Source organism: Haemaphysalis longicornis, unplaced genomic scaffold, assembly GCF_048455015.1.
Source record: "Haemaphysalis longicornis isolate Haplotype H1 unplaced genomic scaffold, Haemaphysalis longicornis Haplotype H1 scaffold_10, whole genome shotgun sequence".
NCBI classification, from domain to species: domain Eukaryota; kingdom Metazoa; phylum Arthropoda; class Arachnida; order Ixodida; family Ixodidae; genus Haemaphysalis; species Haemaphysalis longicornis.
This window is the reverse complement of record NW_027526204.1, coordinates 71,645,211-71,664,570: the sequence shown is the minus strand read 5'-3', so window position 1 is coordinate 71,664,570 and position 19,360 is coordinate 71,645,211. Positions and strand designations below refer to the sequence as shown.

General features: G+C 46.0%; 2 protein-coding genes and 1 non-coding gene across 6 annotated transcripts in view; 2 read left to right on the top strand and 1 right to left on the bottom strand.

Annotated features, from left to right (window-relative positions):
• The first annotated feature begins 671 nt into the window (after window positions 1–671).
• On the top strand, window positions 672–812 carry LOC144160173 (U4 spliceosomal RNA). The gene has a single exon (XR_013320361.1). It is a non-coding gene; the product is annotated as a U4 spliceosomal RNA (small nuclear RNA).
• Window positions 813–3,621: 2,809 nt separating this feature from the next.
• LOC144158738 (uncharacterized) lies at window positions 3,622–13,454 on the bottom strand. 2 transcript variants are annotated; one of them, XM_077689826.1, is made up of 3 exons: window positions 13,290–13,454; window positions 7,514–7,928; window positions 3,622–4,809 (listed from the first exon to the last, which is right to left on the bottom strand). In XM_077689826.1, exons 2-3 carry the CDS (start codon window positions 7,879–7,881, stop codon window positions 4,500–4,502), a joined length of 678 nt encoding a protein of 225 aa, XP_077545952.1. In that variant the 5' UTR covers window positions 7,882–7,928; window positions 13,290–13,454; the 3' UTR covers window positions 3,622–4,499. The 2 variants fall into 2 exon arrangements, with proteins under 2 accessions (XP_077545952.1, XP_077545951.1); XM_077689825.1 differs by having other exon boundaries at window positions 7,514–10,245; window positions 13,290–13,453.
• A 330-nt stretch (window positions 13,455–13,784) lies between these two features.
• Arfgap1 (ADP-ribosylation factor GTPase-activating protein 1) overlaps window positions 13,785–19,360 on the top strand; it is a 60,957-nt gene continuing 55,381 nt past the window's right edge. For all 3 annotated transcript variants that reach the window (XM_077689823.1, XM_077689824.1, XM_077689822.1), the window contains exons 1-3: window positions 13,785–13,868; window positions 16,385–16,474; window positions 17,381–17,490. In XM_077689823.1, coding sequence (XP_077545949.1) covers window positions 13,800–13,868; window positions 16,385–16,474; window positions 17,381–17,490 — 269 coding nt within the window. In that variant the 5' untranslated portion in view covers window positions 13,785–13,799. The remainder of the gene's footprint in view (window positions 13,869–16,384; window positions 16,475–17,380; window positions 17,491–19,360) is intronic.

Below are 19,360 nucleotides of genomic sequence, written 5' to 3'. Positions count from 1 at the left end.
CACATTAATGGCAAAATGTTTAGTGGCTAGTGGCTAATTGTTTTTAAACTGTACGACCAGCGCTAAGCATATGACAGCGTGACGTTTTTCAGCCGTCCTAGTGTTGACACCCCTTCATGCTGTAAATAGGCAACTTAGCCAGTACAGTACGACTGATATCCTCGGCTATGAAACCTGCGCGACCGAAAGCCTGCACGATGTTTGTCAAAGATATTGGAACGGGCAGGGGTTTAGATTGAGCGTAGGATTCATGGATTCTGCAGCGCGAGCTTCGGCTCTTTCCGAGCTGCTGGTCACCGATAGTCCTTGAGGCCTGCCTAACTCAGCGCGATCCAAATGTGATTTCACTTCGCGCCGTAGTGTGCGCGTGCTGCGCCTGCGCTATGTAAGCACGCGTGTGTTTGGAAGAAAAAGGGGGGGGGGGAGGGGTCCACATTAGCTTCATATATGTACACGTGTGTCAATCATGTGTTCTCTCAGCACTATAAGCGCTGTTTCCAGACTGTTCTTTTAAAAAATTTACGCGAAGGGACCACTGAAAGCATTTCATTATACCAAAAGTTGCTTCAAATATGTGTATCCGGCGTAGTATTCTTTGTAATAGACGGTCTCCACCGGCTCGCAACGGGCAGCCTGCGAGATGGGGGTAAAGAAACTGCACAGGAACTGTCAGCTTTGCGCAGAGGCAGTGTCGCACCCAATGAGGCCCGGCCGAGGGGCGACTATTGCTAGTTGAAAACTTTTCCCAATACCCCGCCTGGACGACGTGAAATACCGTCGGCCATGGCAATTTTTGGATGGCCCTACGGGGCCTCATAACGAAACCCAAAATAAGAAAAACTCACACACACACAGTGCACGTAGTGTTTCAGAAGGCACGGAGGATTCTTCTGCTAACTCTAACATGTACAAGACAATTTTGGGGGTGCTGCCTCACCCGTTACCAAACCTGGCAACACGTAGGCTTGGCGGCACAGTTTGTTTCTCAATCGCGTTGTATTGATTTGTCTTTGGGCAGTATAGTATCTCAAGGATTTATTTTTTCGAAAAACGGCGTGTGTTCTCTTATTGTAATATTTAAGCTTAATTATGAATCCGCATATTTTTTAAACTGCTGAAATTTGAATTATTTATTAGGGATCGTTCCTCAATCCTCTTTCATTTAATTACCTTTCTTGTAAATGTTCTTTGAATAGTAGCGCTAACTACTGAAACGAGTTACTGAAATTGTGAATTCATGACGACTTAGTCATGCCTTCCGTTTATTTTTTCTTGTTGCGAAATGTATGCATATCTAATTCACGGTTGAGACCTAATTGTGGCCTGTACAAAATCAGTACCACTTCAAGGGTGAAAAAATCTTGCAGTCAATTCTCTCTTGCTTTCACACTTAGGCATTTAGAGAGCGCAAGTACTTCACCAACCGGTTATTCGTGGAGGCTAGTAAACGAAAGCAAACCGATAAACACAACGGCCACCCAATCCCAAGAAATACAAGCACGCACGGTTGCGGAAAGGCACGAAGCTCGAAGCTTTTAAGAAGTGTGTCGAAGTAATCGCCCGGGGCGATTACTTTGGCCTGGGGCGATTACTTTGACGCACTACTTAAAAGCTTCGAGCTTCGCGCCTTTCCGCGCAGTGAACAAGGCTTCCGTATGGAAGCCGAAACGTCTTTTTAGCCTTTTGTTTAACTAAACCTTTGGTCGGCGATAACCACTTTCTTCAACTATGTATCTTTCACCGGACCAGACGAGTTTTCGTCAAACCTTAGATTTCATTACGCACGGTTCCTCCTTTGGGATGTAATGGCTCGTTGGATCTAGGGACTCGGATGGATCTCGACTTGTTGGATCTAGTGACTCGGTTGGATCTCTTGACTCGTGGGATCTTCTGACTCGGGCATCACGTGACCTAGTGGATCTCCTGACTCGTTGGATCTAATGACCTGTTGGGTCTAGTGACCATAAGCGTCGTCCCCCCACCCCCTATTTTAGAGAGAAATGGGAGATTTTGATGTTCGTTGCCTGCACGGAGGGAGTGGTTTACTTGATTCCGTTGCCCTGCAAAAAAGTATACATCGGCCAAACTGGCAGATGTATTAATGATAGACTCCGTGAGCACAAAAATAATGTTAGTAACGCGATAAGCGGGCGCTCATTGCCGTAACTGTAAGTGTGTTCCATTTTTTGAAAAAAGGACCCGTGACTCGCTCACTCGAGAAATAACAGAGGTGCGTGAAATTGTGCGTGCGGGGATGTTTGCATTATAGTGTTGCAACTTGCTTCAATATTTTTGTTGGGCAAAGAAATCGCGTTTCTTGATGGTGTCTAAATCTAACTGAGACGGCTTCTGTCATGGTGAAATTGTGCGTTTAAAATTTTTAAAATTAATATTATGTATTATTTTTTGTGCGTGATTTTAGTTTTGTATTTTAAACTTCTCTTAATTCCATGTGTTGACTTGATAGTAGTATATATGTGCATGGAAATCAATTCCGTTTGTTAGTCTGCGCTGTGTGGTGTGTCTTCTTCTGTCGTGCTGTTCTTGTAGCGCAATTTTATTTCCACCATGTCAGACCAACTAGCCCGTCAGAATGCTTTGATCTGAAAGCTTCATTTATGATTGTGCACATCCAGCATGCTTTATACAAGAAGAGGTCACAATTAAGCAAGCCAGGCCTGATTTTACTGTCCAAAGAACAGCTATGCTTGCTTTAATACTGTACCGAAAAGAAAATGCTGATACAAGACAAAATATTATCCGACTGCTTGAGCACCCTTTCTGGACTTTTCTTGCGACCATCAAGATGATTTCCCTAAATTTTCAGTGTAACAATATCACGCATGTGTGTGATCTTTCTGTAAATAATTTAGCTGCTTTGCTAATGAGACAACAAGGACGGCTCACAACTAAGCAAAAGCCAGGCCAATCCAAGCCAAGTGGCGCATTTTTAAGCCATTCCAATAAAGAAGGCATGTGCACAAATTCATATGAATAATGTGCGAAATTGACAAATGCATTTTACTTTTCTGCGAAAGCGTGGCCGACATCGAGGGCACTTCAGTTGGCCATTGTTCGTTTTTTATAGTCGCTTGTCCTGTAAGATGTTCCCCCCAGTATATTGTTAACCAGTAACTGATCAATTGGTGAGAGATGTCGCTGAATGCAAGGGAGTAATTACTCAAATTAGTACAAGAAAAAAAGTACTCAGAAGTAGAACGCAATGAAGGACAGCACTGTTTACTGTTGGTCATTTGCTTCTTATCTACAAGTGTTTAACACCATGCACAAGAAATGCCCTAGGAAAATTTAAAATGAGCATAATAATTAATAATGCCTTACTACTGCAAGTGTGCAAATATTTTAATACTTTGCGTAAAGCCTTCGCTATTCAGTTTGATTTTCACCACACTTTTACAGTCCAAACAGCCCAGTGTGTTGGAGTGTTCCGAAATCACGCATAATAAAAAAAAGTTGGCTGCCGCAGACGTTGCAGCTGAAGGAGCATTCACCAGTGTGATTCTTCCTCTAACGCTTCGTTAAAACACATTGTTGGGCAAGTTGACGTTATAAACAGTAGAGCGTGATAAACACTGCACAGAAGAATGACAGGACAAGCACTCATTCTCAACTAAATTTATTGGAAGCATCGCCATAAATAAATACAACCGTTTATCGTGGGGAGCACGGGCAGTTGAACCCGCAGAAAAAACAACAAAAAACAAAAGGGGATGACATAGGCACATTCAAAGTGAAGCATCTAAAAAGATAGTGAGCACTTATCTTGTTGCACCCCTTCTGTGGCATTCTGTTTACCGTATTTACCCGATTCTAACGTGCACCCGATTTTCCTGGCAAAAAAAAACAAAAAACGAAAAAACTTGCACCTCCGATTGTAACGTGCACGGCACTTTGTGACCCAGACAAACGAATGCGAGAGAAATGGGCGATTTATTTCCCGAAGTAATCTCACTCATCTCACTCCTCGTCGCTCTCCGCTGACCAGAACATCTCGTCCTCGGTGCCTTCAAACGCGTTCGCGATGCCACACTTCTGAACGAACGTTCAACCATAGTCGATGGGATCGTGACCCACGCCTCGCACCCCCGTCCCGAGAGCTTCTCCAGAGGTGCACGCTTCAGCCGACCGCTCGTTTTGAACGCGTGGGAGCCGCTGCTGCCATTGCTGTTATCAAGCGCGCAAGTGAAACGATTTGACGATTTGTGTGAACGCCGATAGAAAAGCCTAGATGCCCAGGCTTGCTGCGTCCGGAAAATCGTTGCTAAAAGTTTTGGCGCCATCTTGAGATGGCGATGGCGATGAGTGGGACAAAATTTCCGCTGTTTCGGGTTTGTATCCGATTCTAACGCGCATGCGATTTTTCGGCCTATTTTTTCGGAAAAAAAGTGCGCGTTAGAATCGGGTAAATACGGTACCTTCTAACACTATCCCAGGTGGCACATCTGGAGAGAGTTCACAGGGCCACGACACTCAGTGGTCTATTTCGACTGGTAGTGTCCCCGCCTGTGGACGACCATGTGGGAGCGCTGCACGAACCTCTTCTTGCAGACGTTGCAGCTGAAGGGGCGTTCTCCAGTGTGGATCCTCTGGTGCTCCACCAGGTGGCACTTCTGCAGGAAGGCCTTGGGGCAGTGCATGCACTTGTGGCGCCGCACGCCTGTGTGAATCTGGTAGTGCCTGATCAGCGACTCCTTGTAGGGGAAAGTGGCACCGCACTGCTCGCACGTGAAGGGCAGCAGCTGGTCGTGGGTGCGCAAGTGCCTCGTCAGCTGGCGCCGCAACGTGAACCTGCAAGCCGGCACAAGACAAGCCGAGTCGGCTACTTGCTGGGATCTCATCATTGCTCGCCGTTCTGTGGTGTGAAGATGTTACAACTCACAGGGAGAAATCTACACTGCATCTAAGGACACAGCCACAGTTAAGCATCAGTTAAATAAAGTTAGCTACAAAAACAAAAACAGACTCAGAAGCTTGCTGTTGGTGGTGCACAACAGCCAGGTATTGCTGATGAAAACAAGCCTGAAGACTCAGACACGAAATCTTTGACAGGTCGCCTGCAATGCTGGAAGCAATTAAAACTTTGGCTACAAATTTAAGTCAAGTAGTTTCCTGTGTTGCAGCAAAATAATAATACATGCGTGTCTACTGGACAGACAGAAAAGCAACGATACCCTTTTCTTCTTATGGTACACTAGAAAAATGAAATTCTACTAGCTGCTACGCAGTGGTTTAGTTCTCTATTCATAAACCCCTGTTTCTTGGTGCTACATGTACACTTACAATCGACATTTACAATGACCATGACGGAAATTTCTAGGGCCAGCACCCCTTACAACTGGCACCCCTAGCACCCAGATGCAGAGGATGCATTATTTTTCTGTTTGCCACGTAGACAGCAAAATAAAGGAAGCAAAAAGTGACCATTTCTCATATTCTGGAGGTGATGGAGTAGCTAGCATGACTAACTATTCAGCCTCCAATACATCCAGCCAAGATCATCACCAATCCTTTCAAACTGAACAGAGGTTGCGTTTAAAGTCGAGGATTTTTCCTCTTAACTCATGTATCATTAAGAACCTGCACTGATGCTACGAATTTTCCTCTTAATGTCACAAAAATGATCTCACCACAACCTTCATTTATAAGTAGCAAGAACTAAAAGGGTACCTAAGTTTTTCGTGATGATGTAATAACATGTCAGCATCACTTTTCACTTAGTTATGTCACTAAGTTTCGTGTTGCGGAACACACAAAAATGCAGCTTTCCTTCATGAGTGGGTTTCACTGCAACATATAATGCGGGAAAGCAAGCTTTACAAAGACCAAGACCAAAGACCAGGACCAAGCAAGTTTTTTGTGCCTGCCCTACGCACCGCTAGTATTGAACCAAGAGTGTAAAACATGGTTATATTAGTCCTTTTTGGTAAGATGACACGTCATCAACTCGCTACAAAGGGGAAACCAATAGCAATCATTATCATCAGCTTTACATCTAGCCCCTTAAAGTTGGCTACACTACTGTATGCAATTCATCGGTGGGAAGACTTCTTTCCTGGGGGCGATAAAAGCAGTTACATCAAAATATGAAGGCCCTAGGACCTTTTTTAGAACCACCCCCAGGTGTTCGTTTTGAATCACCCGCTATGTAGAATTTTGCCGACACGTTCTGGCCACACTTTTTGCCAACAGCTTCCAGCTTCACCGTTTGGTTACGCTGACCTGGGGGGTGCCAAATTTTTTGCCAACTAAGCCGAGTAATGCATGGGTGATGCTTATGCACTAAAACCTACCTCTGCTACTATAAACCATCTTGCCAATTGAAAGTGGAATCTTTGCACTTTAGTTTTGAACTGCAACACAAGTGGCCGCTTGCACCTGTTAACAAGCATGCTTTGGCACTTCTAATTTCCCCAAGTTGGTTCTAACTCACTGCTTAGCCATCTGTCAAATGTTTAAGTGAACTGCACTCCATGCTGTCTCTCAGTGGGAGCGCACCAAAGGAGGTGGGAGAGACTGACGCTTCCAATGCACACACCAACGGCCAAAGAATAGCAACACAAGTGGAAGTGACAATGCTGGTTCAGAAAGGGGTGACAACACAACACGAGTATGCATGTAACATCACCACTTGAGCTGCCCCTTCCTTCCCTCAAGGACACTAAAGGAAGCGACAAAAAGAGTGCGTATACAACACCAGTGCTTCTGTTGTCCTTGTGTCCTTATCCGTGCACCTCAGTTCAGAAAACAGGTTTCCCACCATCCCACCCACCATGCCACCATGTACAAAAGGAAGCGAGAACACAAGCGCATATACAACATCAGTGCTTCTGTTGTCAAAAGCTTGATGTGGGCGAGTTGGTACATTATGCTGAAAAAATTACTCGGCGCTAAAACAGGGACGAAGGAGAAACATGTAACACACAACACAGTGCCGAACTTCCAACTAGATTTTATTGAAAAAAGACGCTGCTTATATGCACAAAACTAAAATACTAAAAGCATTGTGACGTCAAAATGCATCACATTTCTAAAAAAGGCCACTTCTTTATCTGACAGCAATATGGACGCACTACAAAATCAGTTATCCCCTGCCTGTCTGATAAAATGAGCTTCAAGAATTTAATTCTTGAAGAATTTAATTTTTGAATTTCAAATTCTTGAAGCTCATTTTATTAGACAGGCAGGGGATAACTGCGTTAGTACTGCATCCAAATTGCTGTCAGATAAAGAAGTGGTCTTTTTAGAAATGTGACGCATTTTGACGTGACAATGCTTTTAGTATTTTAGTTTTGTGCATATAAGCAGCGTCTTTTTTCAATAAAATCTAGCTGGAAGTTCGGCACTGTGTTGTGTGTTACGTGTTGCTCCTTCGTCCCTGTTTTAGCGCAGAGTAATTTTTTCAGCTTCTGCTGTCCTTGTGTCCTTATCGGCGCACCCCAGTTCAAAGAACAGGTTCCTGCCATGCCACCCACCATGTTGCCACCATACGTACGTCATGGGGCAGAGCCGGCAAGAGAACGACGGTGCTGGTTCCTGGTGGGAGGCCATGTGCATGTGGTAGCGTGCCTGGTGGGTGAAGGTCTCGCTGCAGATGCGACAGCAGTAGCGCTGGTCTGCCGTGCGCTGCAGCAAGCACTCGTGACCCGCCATACTCTCCGCGTTCATGAAGGTGTTGCCGCAACGGCTGCACCAGACCTGCTGCTGCTGCTCTGGTGGTGGGTGTGAGGCCGCAGGGTGCTGGAGCAGGTTCTGCTGTGTGTGAAAAACTTGGCCGCTCTGCTTGGACAAGTCATCCGTATCAGGGAGACCACCAATCGCCTGGAAGCTGCTGTTTTCGTTGGCTGCTGAGAACCCACCCATGTCCGGAACGATTCCGTCATAGGCGACGTTGGCAGAGCCTGCATAGCCTGAGAATTTGAGAGCAAGCAGTTTGCGAGTTTAAAACGACTACTCCGCTGTTTACAATGAGAATCCTATTGCAAGGCAGCTGCCTTGACCCTGAATTCACAAGCTTCTGTCATCACTAAGGGAAGTTCTGACACTTCCCTTTCCCCTGCACAAAATGCTCCTTAAACACTATGCAATGGGTGCAAGATAGCCATGGTACGGAATAAACTCCCCACATTAGCTCTCCTTGTAAGTCAGAATAACTAGTTGAAGCAGCCAGCCACAGGTTGTGCCAAAACTGTCACATAACTAGGAGGGACAACATTCGAGACAAAAGTTGGTTCAAACTGTCTAAACTATTTTAGCTATGAAAAGCAAAGGCCAGTTTGCAATATGGTGGGTATGATGAACAGATGCCAGTATTGGAATCGCTTTGTCTGGAACAAAAAAGGAATTAATCTTGGTCAAGGCTACAAGTTATCGGTCCTACTTAAGACATACGGAATACCATTCAAATTCACTTCCGAAGACACTGGAGCATGCTGCACGAATTGATGACTGATCAGCACTTCAGCATCGATGCGCACTTTTTTCAAACTTAGCAAAGGGTCTTTCATAAACATCCGAAGCAAACAGGTGTCATGCTGCAATTACACTTTAGGCACTGCTCCATGTCAGCAGTTTCTTTAGAACAACTTGTACTGGCAGTTGAAAGATTTAATCAAGTCTGAAGATATCTATTCCATCAAGGTTCATGCTAACAAGTTACTGACACCATTTCATTCGTGCTCTGTAAAAAGGTACATTCAACTGATTGCTTATGGGCCCAAGCAATAAGGCAATACCAGTGAGCTGTACATGAAAAGATATGTAGACCTAAGAAATTGATCACAAAAAGAGGAAACATTGCAACTAACCGAAACTTTGGGTGTGAACTAGTTGGTTAAGCTAGCACAACACAACAAAACGTGCGAACCAGAGGTTCCAAAAGGCTAAGAATATCGACAACACCTTTCTGTTTACATGCCTTTATAATCAACGCCTCCCCATCCTGTCTATTTTGCATCGTAGATTTGCACCAACTGCAGCGCTGCAATAGCACTCATTAAAAGCGTTTTTCTGACAAAAGAAAAAGATATTTCGTGCAGCTTGTAAACATCCGGAAGTGAGACGGCCCATACAAACAGCACAGCTCAAAACAGAAAGGAGGTCATGAATCTCTCACAACAAGGAAATGACAATCAATGTGGCTTGAATGTCGGATGACTCGCACATACAACACAGTTTATAAGAAGCAGGCCGTTCTGTCTTCTCAAACAATACAGCATCGCAATGTGGAAAACCTGAGAAAAATTTTGGAAAAGAAAGAATGAAGTATTTTTGGTGCAAGAGAATGGAATTTCATCTTACTTCTCATGTTAATGAGGGGAATCAAGATCATGCGTTTCTTTGGAGTGAGCTTCTTTTGATGGACTGCTGCATTTGACTTTACTCCATACAAAAGGATGAGTGGGGATAAATTGTGGAATTGCAGTTCAACTCCCCACACAAGCACACACCATAAATTTTTGACAGGAAAGTCAGCACTGAGCGTCCATACTTCTTGATTCATAACATGTAAAGAAATATGGGGCAACTCTGGAATCCATTTACAGATACACCTCTTTTACTTTGCAGAACTGTCACAGTCCCCCACACAAATGGAAATTCTGTCATCATTCGAACAGGAAAGTTAGACATGTGAGAGGCAGCAGTGAGTTAAAATAACAAGGCAACACACCAGAATAGCAGCAAGGAAGTCACTTGTGGAAGAATTAACCTTATTAAACCAATACATTTTTCCCACGGGTTAGTTCTTGGTTGTTTGAATCAGCCACACAAACAGTCTGTTACCATAGCCTCATTTTTTGCACTTGCCCAGTTATCCGCAAGATTCGAACCCAAATGGCTATTCCTTTCCTTTGATTGCAAATGAACAAGGGTGCTGAAAGCAGTTATCATTTTACTCAATTACAATTCTGTTTACACAGAGGGGAACAATGTTTTAGATAATAATGAAATCAGTTCAGTGTGCCTAAGGCGATTAGAAACCAATTCACACTGTCCCCAAGCCAGGTGAGTGTACGCACGTGTGCATTCAACAAACTATCAGTGAAAAACAGTGTTTTTCGCTCTGCAGCCAGAAAGCAGGCATAATTAGCAGTGATGAGCAGCCACCGAGAGCAGCCTTTTTTGTCCTGCAACGGACACCCAATCGGTGGTGGTGATGATAATAATTGGTGACGATGATGATGATCATGGCGGTTTGCAACGCGCAACTGCCACCAGGTGGAAGACCTGCAAAACAGAGAAAGGTTGGTTACTATACTTCCCTCTCCCCTAGACACCAAAATTCACTAAAGCGTAACATGGCGTCTTTGTATGCCTTGTACATAAAATAAATGCACGTTATTGCCACCTTCTGCAAAAGCACAGGCTACGGCCCTTTGTGATATGAACTCTTTGTCTTACAACTGTCCCTGTAGACCTCTGTCTCTCCATCCGAACGGCCTAGAATAGGCCACATTTTACAATTGAGAGGTGGTTTTCATGAATGTTTAGAAGTATATTTCTGGGGTTTGTGGACAATCTTAAAATCCTCTTGCAGAACGATGCTTTTATACAATAAAAGGTTCGCATTTATACTCCATGCGCAAGCAACCCGTGTTCAATGCTGCTTTTCACAGAGCGATTATTGCTCTGCACATCGAAATTTAAAAAACCACCTGACTACGGCAAGCATGCTTTTTCTAGTATTTCTTGGCCCATGAGAGCAGGGCTGCCTGCCTTAAGAAACACTGGGCAGGGCAGGGCAAAACGATGAGACAAAGATGAGAAGCACACAGCCTCACTGATGCCTCAATAAAGCTTTCTAAAAATAGCTGGGTTTCTTAAAAGTAGCTGAAGTTAAAACGACACTTCAAGAGCACACAAAACCTAGCTGCTGGTAGCAAGCCGGACAAAATTTTGTCTGCCAGCTGCTTCTAAACATATCTTGGTCCAGCTAAAATGTAGCTGTTAGTAACGTCATTTTGAGCTCATAGCCTCGCCATTCTTTTGTTAAAAATGCATAATCGTTAAAATAAACTGTAGCAGAAGTACCAACAACTTTCCTGCAATGCGAATTCTACAGCACAAACTCCATCTAGAGCACAATAATAAAAAGTCTTCTGGCACAGGCCTAAGCACAAATGGAAATGAACAGCAGCTCTTAGAAAGTTTCTTCACATTTAAGTTAAAAGTAGGCAGAAAGCTTACACCATTGCAACACTGGCAGCTCAACAACGCCTTCCAGAGGTCAACTCTTAGAGACGGGTGATATGCCCTCTGCCACAGGCCAGCCTGGCTGCTTCAAAACAAAGCCGCCCATGGCAATGCACACGCTTTCTCAAGCAGCTCAGAAGCCACAGTGTTGGCGATCCCACAAAGGGCGCGGTGATCTCCAAAGTCGGCACTATAAATGTCCGCAACAAATCGCAGAATGCCTATTTTAAAATCAGCACGTAGCCACCCGACCAGAGGGGTAGGGCTGTGTGCCCACATAGCAGGCCAAGGCAGCCTGTGCCAAAGCCACCTTTGTTACATGCAGTTGGACAAAAACGGAAGATGATGTTATCAAATCGAACACGGCCTTGTGGGGTGTAAAGCAACATTTTGTTAAACTGGCCACACAACAGGGTGAACAGGGTGACACAGACATGCCCCTCGACCGAAGTGTCTTATGCAGCACGAGATACTATTTAGCAAAAACAATTTCAAGACAACCTGATGCTCACAAGGCTGTCTCATTGGTAAAACACAATTAACCATCTGAAAGGCACATGCTCAGAAGCTGTTCGCCAGAACTGCAAATCTTTCCAAATGCACATCACAACAGGGGGAAATGTGAAAGGCCTTCGGTGAGTGCAGAGATTGCAGTGGACACTGCTAGTGTAAAAGTGGTGCACAACTGGTGCGGATAGACACATTGCTGGAGTGGATAGAACAGGTCTCCACATCGTGCATGTTTTGGCACTTCGGTGTGCGTGTTCTGTTCCCCAAAACGCTTGCCATCTTGCCCCACGGTGTGCGTCTAGGGAGGCTCTCACTTGCAGCATTACAAACGACTAAGACAATAGAATGACACAACGGACACAGCACAGGGCATGCCACTTTCACTATCTTAGTCACCCATTTACGCTGCTTCGTTCACTAGCTTCCCCATCTGTCTCTCGCAGTTGCACTGTTATTTAGTATCGTGTAAACCTGATTCCACCCCTGTATCTTCCGCACCCGGCCAACACATGTCCGAAGAGCAACAAGTAATTGCTGCACTCATGATACTCGTCAAAATTACAGGATGCACCGAAGAAGGGGTCACTGAGCAACATTGCTGCATAAATGTTGAGGACATAATTATTAGTTGAAAGCTTGCATGCTGGGCAGTACGATATAACTTATAGCTAGTCCAGATGACACCTGTGACGAGTTAAAGCGCTATTTAAAGTCAAAAGTGACGTTATATACGCACAAACAGCGTATCAAATAAGGGGTCTCAGTGACAACTGCTAGGTATATAACTTCACAACGTGTGGGTTCGAGCTAGCGGGTAATCCATTGTACGAATTTCAGGCGCAAAAATTCAGACAGGGGACGGACGGGACAGAGACAAGCGCAGAGACTTGTCCCTGTCGCGTCTGAATTTTTGCGCTTGAAATTCGTACAACCGCTAGGTGTAACAAGAGAAAACGTATAAAACAAGCTATCGCTACGTCAGGGTATAAATGGCCGTACATTTGCAAATGACGCATGAAATAAAACGCTATGGAGGGAGCAAAATTAGGCCAGAGCAAATAAACGTGTCCTACTAGTAGTACCAGCTAATGTTTAAAAATTTTTAGGTTTTAAGCGTTTAAAGCGCGGAAGTAAAACCTGGGCTACGAGGTGCGCCTTAGTGGAAAGTCCCGGATTAATTTGAGCACCTGGGGATCTTTAAGGTGCGCCGCAATCTCGACACACGGGCGCCTTCGCTTCTCGCCTCCACCTGAAAATCGAGATTGCAACACAGCACACAAACACGGGTTCTATGCAGGTTAGGAAGATAGTCTGCCACGAATGTCTCTGACAGTCGCTCCGATCTGTTTAACTTTGTTTCCCTGAGTTGCGTCTACTTTCGAGAGCGCTGTCTTGCGGTCACAACACCAAGGGCACATTCGGCCGTCCGAGCAATGCGTCCCGTTTCGCATTGCTGCACAGATTATTTAGACCGCCTCGGCGCAGTCGTAGGCAGCTGACGATCGCAACAAGTGAAAGTAACGGCACCGATGACCGCCTGCGCTAGCGGACAGCCGTCGATGACTCACACGCTGACAGCCCGGGGCTTTTCTAGGCACACACATCACAGACACGGTCGAAGCACGACATGAAGCTGACGGGGCTCGCTCGAAGAAATCTGCAGATCTCGCTAGCAAAACAACAAAACAAACTCGCGAAAACAAAATTCATGACAAAATTAGAGAGCGTGATGGCGTTGGCACTAGGACCTACGGAGTATCATTTCAGAACACATTTCAGGTGTGATTTTCAGGAGTGAAATTGAAGCGCTGAAGACCCTTCAGTCCAATGCTGTAACATTATAATCTAAGTATAATAAACTAAAGAGCTCTTTCTCAGCTAGCGGTCAACTTAAACAACAAATAATAGCTGTGGAGAAAACGAAACTTGTGTACTCATGCAAAAAAGCTAAAACTAACATGTTTATACCTGTGAACAAGTTGTACAAAATTTTTATTAAGAAAAAATTGTATGTGTTTGGAGTTTTAGCACTCACTATTCTAAACTAATGAGCGCCGTCAATTACGAAACTAGCCGTAATGTCGCTGTTGTTTGGATTGCTGCAACCGCCATTCCCGACTTGTCCGTGCTGGCACTGCGGCCGTGTTGTAAGTAAATTTCACGCAGCTTATTTTTCGTCTCAAATTCAATTCTCCTCCTCTTTCACGGGTGTCGGTTCGCGTTCTCCGCACCCTTTACTTGTATACCGTAACGCTATACGGCTGTTTCACGCGTATGTCGCGATGTGTCGGCGTAAAACTGACTCGGCGACTCCTCGGCAGGCGCTACTGCTACGTCAGGCCTGCGGGTAGCTTCCGCGGTCATTCAATCGTTTGGGGCAGGTCTCTTCGTTGCGTCGTTATAAGACAGCGCCAGTTCGCCGATCTGTAATATCGCCGCTGCTTTGTTTTGTTTATAGGGCCTTAGCGTCGACTGTGGTCGACTACCGCAATTCAGAGCTGCTGACAGGTGTATTTTGAAGGGGTTGCGCAAGTGTGAACCGCAATCGTTGAAGCCATCGGTGTAACTCGACGCATTAGGTCGTTTTTTCGCGAGAAATGTGGTCTGGTTGTCAGTGATCAGCCGCCTGTCATCGGAGAGCGGACGTGAGTGCGCGTGTTGGGCTCTCGCCCCGCAGTTCCCGAAAAAAGGGAGCTGCCTCACAGCTAGCACCATGATTAAAACGCGGTGAGCTAGATACAGACCGAAATAAGAAAAACGATTTCCGGTTGCTCGTCTCACGCCGTGGAAGCGTGGCGTAAGGAAGAAAAAAAGGGGCAAAGAAGTGGAGATCTCTCTTCCGTCTTCGTTCCTTTCATTGAATGTTAATGTCATTGGCACTTTGCCCGACTGTCACGCACGCGCGCACAAACCTAGCCGCGTTATCGGAACCAACTTTTTACGCCGCTTTGGAAAAGTTCAACTGGTTGTAGACGGAAGGTTATGTGGGAGTTATCATTTTTGTACCGGCTGTCGCAAAAATTGGGAAATTGGGCTTGGTGCTTTCTGGGCCGAACATTGCAGATAGCGGATGTCACCGGCGTAGCCTGTCGCGGTGTGTTATGAACCTTGCCCGGCGAAAAAAACAAGGAAATAAACAATGCAGCTGACGGTCGGAGCTCGCAGAATTGTTTGTGTAAACAATATGCTACACCCACATAACGTGCAAACACTTTTCCGGTACAGGCAAAGGAAGAGTTCCGTTGGCTATCCTTTTTTAACCCTACGAACATTTGTTATCGCGCGTGATAGTATTTTGATCGCAATATCTCCTGCGAAGCGTTCAGGCGTGCAGCGAAGGCCGCAGCAGTTCAGGGAAGGGTCGTTGTCGGAGCGCGCAAGCTTGCTCGTTTCGATGTTGATAGCGGAAACGCCGTAAAGCTCAGCGCCCGGGCGTCTGCTAATCTCGGTGGAGGCGGAAAAAAAAAAAAAAAAAAAGGGCATTCTGCACGTACCAGAAGACAGATGCGAGCGATCGCGAGTGACGCTGTCGCGATTGTGACGTCTCGCGCTCGCCGGCTGTTTGCGTTGCCTGGTTTCCCGGAGTAACGACGCTCGGAGTTTCGGCGACTCTAGATCTGACGAACGTTCGTTCTGCACTTGCAGACGCTCCGCTCGTTGCATGCGTCAGAAGTCGCGGGGAGCGTCTATTAACCCCCTCGCGCTGTCTTCGTTTGAACGCGCAGCATTTTACTTTTCACTGCATGACTGCTCGCGTCTAGACTGCAGCTTCCTCTTTTTTTTTTTTTTAAGGGGGGGGGGGGGGGAGGGGGTTGGAGGAGCTTTGACATTTTACTAAAACCCTGCATTTGCAGCTGAGGATCTGAAACTGACCTCTGCTCATCTACCTTGGATGTTCTGTCTTCCCTTCTTCGAATGCCATTGCTATTCGGGCGTTGCAACTAGCATAGTAACCAGCAAAGCACATCATGTGCCATTGTTCACCCACATACAATAGTGTTGGATGTTGGTTCCTTTTAGGAATCGTCTCCCATTGACATTATCATTTTTATCGTGCTGGGTATTTAGTGGAATGATTGATAAAAGAACAAGCGCACATTGCTACTGATGTATTGGTGGTTCAATAGGTGATGGGCCCTAGCGGCATAGAAAGTAAACCTGCCCTTGACACCCTGACAGTGGGGCTCTTTCTCGCACTCACCGCGGATGGTCCCTGGGTAGTCTGAGGATTCTTCATGCCATAAAAATACATGTGAAAAACAAATGCCGGATTGCTTTTCGAGGAGTCCACGGTGAGCCTGGTTCTGATAATCAAAAAGCCCTAGTTTTGCACCATGAACCTGTGTTATTCCTTGTGGCTTTTTTTGAACCCCCCAACATTAGCCGAATGCACAAGTCCTGCCTTATTCAGAACGTGACAACCGTGCGGGAACAAAGGGGAATAAAGAGTGATGTGTCTGCAGAAACGTAATGCACAGGAATGAGGTTTCAAAGGGTACCCTAGAGACTTGTTCTTGCAATTAGCCAATTCAGTGGCATGCAGCCAATCCAAGCACGGTTACAAATCGATTTCTGCAGACTGATGCTTTCTCTTTCTTCTTCTTTATACCGTTGTGTTCTCACGTGCTGTGCTCTCTCTGTCTGTTTATTTATTGCTTTGCAGGCAGCTAGTCCCCCACAGAGAAAGACTGCCATGGCTAGTCCGCGAACAAGGCGGGTTTTACAAGACCTGAGGCCCAAGGACTCGAACAACGTGAGTGGCTGCTTTGCTGTACTCTTGGGCCGGTGCTGCTGCAAGCTATGTGAAAAAAAAAAAATGTTCGGGGTAAAGAATTTGTAAATTTTAGTGGAAGTGGAATTTGAGATGGTGGCGGGGAAACAAAAATTAGAAGAAACGCTGCAGCCAACATACAGGGAGATAAAACACAGTGTGTGAATCTAGTTGAGTGTTTCTGTGAGAAACAGAGCGTGTTTTCACATGTATAAAAGTAAGGCTGTTTTGTCTTGTTTTATTTCGCTTTAATTGCTTGGGACTTTAGCTTGTTCCCACAGCCGTGCCATTTATTGTTTTAGTTCCTGTTTCCTCTATCATCCTATCATGCAAGTGGGAATGCTCCTGTCATCAATTGTTGTATTTCTGATTGTACAACTTTGGAATTACGCGATGCCTCTGCAGGATCTACAGCAGCCTACCAATTTTTCGGACTGGGAAGGGAACGAAAAATAGTCCGAATAAAAAAAGCAGTCCAAAAAATCCGTGAGTCATTACTCATATGGGACAACTGGCTGTTTCTCGGGAAAGTCCGAAAAAACGGTCGGTTACTGTATACAGGTCGTGTAATGAGGTGGTTTCCTTGTTTGTGGGGGTCCCTAGTTGTTTTCGTACTGGTACCTACCCTTTCCCATAGTTCAGTAAAATTGTGCCAAGATTATACGGCATTGAAGAGGCACAAACTTCCAACAAGTTGCTTCCGCCGCCAAGCGGCTCTTTGGTGTGATAAGCGAGCAGCTCAGCCTGCTTGCTGCGGGAGGCCTCTTTTTCTTCCTCACTTCTTCCACTAGCTGTTTTAGTCGCCGCTCTTCACATGTTAAACCCCCCTTCCATCTGGAACTGGCCGTTTCTCATGACAATATCCTCCCTCCCTCCCTGCGATCGCAGAAATGCTTCGAGTGCGGCGCGCACAACCCGCAGTGGGTGAGCGTGAGCTATGGCATCTGGATCTGCCTGGAGTGCTCGGGGAAGCACCGGGGACTGGGCGTGCACCTCAGGTGAGAGCACCACTGCAACCACGCTTTCCAAACGTTTCGGAGAGGCACTCAACTTCACAGCACAATACATTGAGTGAAGTTAGTTGGTTAGATACATTGAGGGAAGCTAGTTGGAGCCCAAGTTTAAATCGCAGTTGAAAGCTTTACAACAGTAAACACGGGAGCGTGTGCCACTCAGTACATGCACAGCGCTCTGGTGAGACGCTGGCATGCTCTCGTAGTTTGCGTGGTTGACGGGCGCACTCCCTGAAAGCGCTTTATCGCACGGCTGCCTGCTATATTAGTTAAGCCAAGGAGGATAATTTGTTTTTTATTGCCCATCAGGCAGCAAAAAGCAAATGTTGTAATGCGTTCGCACCGTTTCGCTCTTGATAAAAAGTCCCTCATCGGCACATGTGTTCTCTGGAATCGTTTCCAGATATCTAAAGTAGCTACCGCAGCAGACAGCAGCACAATCAGTTGTTGTCAGGGGATGGATCCGCCAAATGTACGAACTGCAACAGTTTGTCATCCCATCGCTAGACCGCTCTTCATGTACCGAGCGACACGCGCTCCCATGTTTGCTGTCGTAAAGCTTTCGTCTGTACATTCGAGGCACCGTTTACAGCAAGGCAGGTACCGACACCGCTTCTCATTCAAAAGTGCAGTAAAGAAGCGTGATTAGGCGAGGAACTGAAGTTCATTTCTGCTTTGCGCCTTAACGATACGTAGCGGCTGCCGGCGGAAAGACGGGACGTTAGGCATAACCAGTAGCTCCTAACGAGTGGCTGTAAGCTCGTTAACGCGCAGTCAAGTCGTATGTCTGTCTGTCTAGTCCTGTGACTCTCTCTGACTACAGCTGTTTCCAGACGTTGGCAGGCAGGGAAGCTACTGCTTAATTTTTTCTTCGCAAGCTTTTAAAGGAGCCATGAAGAGAAAACACAAGTTTGGTTCATTCGAAAGATTGCCTCGTTAGAACCATAACGACACCACTTATAACGCAAACTTCGCTCAAATAAACTACATAATTAGGAAAAAAGGAAATGACCATGCGACCCACCAGCTCATTTTCCGCAACAGAACCTGTGATGTCACTTGGGAATGCTCTGCGATTGGCGGAGGCCGCCAAAGCAGACGCATGTTAGGCAGGGCTTACAGCTTGCATAGCGAGCTAAATGCCCGTGAAACATACTGCACATTCTTTTTATGACAAAGAACGGTGGAGTAAACGGTTGAAGGTCCGAACGAACTCACAAGCGTGTGCGCCAATGCGTACGAATCTAGCGCCGGCCGAGCTCGACATCTCGCCGTCGCGCAGATGAATTTTCGGGTTCGAGGCTCTTCGGGGCCAACGAACCGTTCCAGCACGCACAGCCGCGACCTTGCTTCGTATCGTAATCCCTTCACAGGAGGTTGGCCGTCATATCGCCAACCAGCAAAGGTAAAAATAGAAACGAGGGGAGTAAGGAACAGCAAGAAGCGACGAGATAGTGCCAGTCGTCGCGTAAGTTTCGAATGGTGTTGGCTTGCTGCTGTCGTTACGAGCTCGTTTCCAGTTTACAACCACTGAAAACTTCAGTTTGTTCAGTTACGGCAGGGACTCTTACGTTAGCTCACTCCTGGGACATGCTGGCGGTCGTTGCCGACTTCGTCAAATTGCTCTGACCTTGGGGAAAAAAATGCCGTAAACACCGCGCATTGACGCTCGTATCTTTCTGGTCGAAGCAGAGAGCTCGCGCGAACGGCTTTCCATACACGACACCGGCCAACTGGCATAAGTGATACTGCTACTGAAATTGAACTATTATTAACCGTAATCAAAATACGGCACATACGTACCAGTCTATATTCGTCCGTCGCGACGGGGCTGACGAGGCAGCGGTGCCGACGG

Bases quoted from the DNA above. Each gene is read 5' to 3' on its own strand.
- LOC144158738 (XM_077689826.1), bottom strand. From the start codon at position 7,881: ATGGGTGGGTTCTCAGCAGCCAACGAAAACAGCAGCTTCCAGGCGATT. The intron at 4,810-7,513 runs GTACGTATGGTG...GCCGGCTTGCAG, and splicing joins TGCCGGCTCTGCCCCATGAC to GTTCACGTTGCGGCGCCAGC.